The sequence below is a fragment of the Trypanosoma conorhini genome, assembly GCF_003719485.1.
Source record: "Trypanosoma conorhini strain 025E chromosome Unknown Tco_14.4_contig_00822, whole genome shotgun sequence".
In the NCBI taxonomy this organism is placed as follows: domain Eukaryota; phylum Euglenozoa; class Kinetoplastea; order Trypanosomatida; family Trypanosomatidae; genus Trypanosoma; species Trypanosoma conorhini.
This window is the reverse complement of record NW_021704914.1, coordinates 4263-6709: the sequence shown is the minus strand read 5'-3', so window position 1 is coordinate 6709 and position 2447 is coordinate 4263. Positions and strand designations below refer to the sequence as shown.

At 54.8% G+C, this 2447-nt stretch overlaps 1 protein-coding gene across 1 annotated transcript in view; it reads left to right on the top strand.

Moving 5' to 3' along the window:
* Positions 1 to 720: 720 nt before the first annotated feature.
* The window catches only part of Tco025E_08598 (sialidase), a gene marked incomplete at both ends in the record, with an annotated part of 1794 nt that continues 67 nt past the window's right edge, over positions 721 to 2447 (top strand). Inside the window, one exon of the mRNA XM_029375443.1 lies at positions 721 to 2447. This exon is cut by the window's right edge and continues 67 nt beyond it. Coding sequence (XP_029224441.1) covers positions 721 to 2447 — 1727 coding nt within the window.

Here is a 2447-nt window from a genome sequence, read left to right as displayed (position 1 = left end):
CCCGCTCTCTCGCGCGGCGCTTTGCGCCTCGCGTGCCGCGTGCGTCTTGCGGCCTCGGGCGTCGGGCGTGTGGGGCTTCATCGGGGCCCGCCGCGGCGTGGCGCGAGCCGGCCGGCGCGGATGGGGCGGGTGAAGTGCGCCGCGCGGAACATCTAACGGCGGGAAGTTAAAAATAACTTTGGTCGAAGGCCGAAAAAGCACAAAACGCGCGCTGGCGGCGCTGAGATCGTGTTGCGGTTTCTTCTGCCACTTCCCGCCGCTGTCGTTGGGGTTCTGCCTTTCTTTTTTTCTTACGGTTTCTACCTCTGGCTACAGTACGCATGAAGTTTCTGGCATGGGGTATGCAAATGCCTTCGACACCGCAGCTCGATAAGTAGTTGGATTGCATTTTGAGCAGGAGCACATGCTCAACATGGGCCGGAGCTTCTACCAGCATATCTTCACATGAGAACTCTTTTTTGTTTTGTTTTTAATTACAGAACTGTGAAATAAACCGAGACCAATTTTAGCCTGCAGCCTCTTGCTAAGCTGCAGCCAACGAGAATGAAAGGAAGACACAAAGAGGCCTGTCTCAACAACATATTTCCGTCTTTCCTGCCTTTCTCTTCTTTAATTTCTTTATGGGCAAAAAAGACCTTTTTTTTCTGAAGAAAAACAGCAACGTGCATAACACAGAAAACAAATACAAGTTAATTTCCAGATTGAAATAACAAGCAAGAAATGGGACTAAAGCATCAAAACGGGAAAATGACACTAATTTTGGGTCAAATGCTTCTTCCTTTTCTTATTCTGGCATATTCCCTCAGTGAGCCCGCCAGCGCTTTGGCACCCGAATCGAGCCGAGTTGAGCTTTTTAAGCGCAGAAGTTCCACGGTGCCATTTGAAGAAAATAATGGCACGGTCAGAGAGCGGGTGGTCCACTCGTTTCGCATTCCCGCCCTTGTTGACGTGGATGGGGTGATGGTTGCCGTCGCGGATGCCCGCTACACCACATCCAACGACAATTCCTTCATTGAGACGGTGGTCAAGTACAGCGTGGACGATGGGGAGACGTGGGAGACACAAATTGCGATCAAGAACAGCCGCGTATCTTCCGTTTCCCGTGTGGTGGACCCCACAGTGATCGTGAAGGGGAACAAGCTTTACGTCCTGGTGGGAAGCTTCAACAAGTCAAGAGGCTACTGGACGTCACACGCTGATGGAAGTGACTGGGAGCCTCTGCTCTCCGTTGGTGAGGTCACGAAGTCTACTGTGGACGGCAAGACAACCGCAAATATCAGTTGGGGGAAGCCTGTGTCACTGAAGTCGTTGTTCCCGGCAGAGTTTGAAGGAACGCCCACAAAAGCGTACCTTGGCGGTACTGGCGTTGCCATTGTGGCGTCTAATGGGAATCTGGTATACCCGGTGCAGGTTACGGACATGAAGAAAAGGATTTCCGCAAGGATCATGTACTCCGAGGACGATGGCAGCACGTGGAAGTTCGCGGAGGGCAGGAGCGAGTTTGGCTGCTCTGAACCCGTGGTCCTTGAGTGGCAAGGGAAACTCATCGTGAACAATCGTGTTGACGGCCGCCACCGCCTGGTATACGAGTCGGATGACATGGGGAAGACGTGGACGGAGGCTCTCGGCACACTCTCCCGTGTGTGGGGCACCTCACCAAAACCGAACCAGCCCGGCAGCCAGAGCAGCTTTACTGCGGTGACGATTGAGGGGAAGCGTGTGATGCTCTTTACCCACCCGCTGAACTTCAAGGGAAAGTGGCTGCGCGACCGACTGCACCTTTGGTTGACTGACAATCAGCGTATTTTCGATGTTGGGCAAGTGTCCATTGGCGATGAGAATTCCGCCTACAGCTCCGTCCTGTACAAGGATGATAAGCTGTATTGTTTACACGAGATCAACACTAACGAGGTGTACAGCCTGGTCTTTGCACGCTTAATTGGGGAACTGCGTCTCATCAAGTCCGTGGTACGGGCCTGGAAGGAGGAGGACACCCACCTCTCCAGCATCTGCACCCCTGCTGATCCTGCCGCTTCGCCGTCAAAGGGTGGTTGCGGGGCCGCTGTCCCCACCGCCGGCCTTGTTGGGTTCCTGTCTCACCTTGCCACTGAAGGCGTCTGGGAGGACGTGTACCTCTGCGTAAACGCAAACGTAACAAATGCGGAGAGGGTTCCCAACGGGTTGAGGTTCAAGGGAGTCGGTGGAGGGGCGCTTTGGCCGGTGAGCCGGCAGGGGCAGAACCGACGGTACCAGTTTGCAAACTACCGGTTCACGCTGGTGGCGACGGTAACAATTGACGAGCTTCCCGAGGATGCGAGTCCTGTGCTGGGCGCGAGCCTGGGCGGTTCCGGCGACACCGAACTCCTGGGGCTGTCGTACGACAAGAATCTTCAGTGGCGGCCAATATACAGGGACGCGCCGGTGTCGCCGACAGGATCGTGGGAATT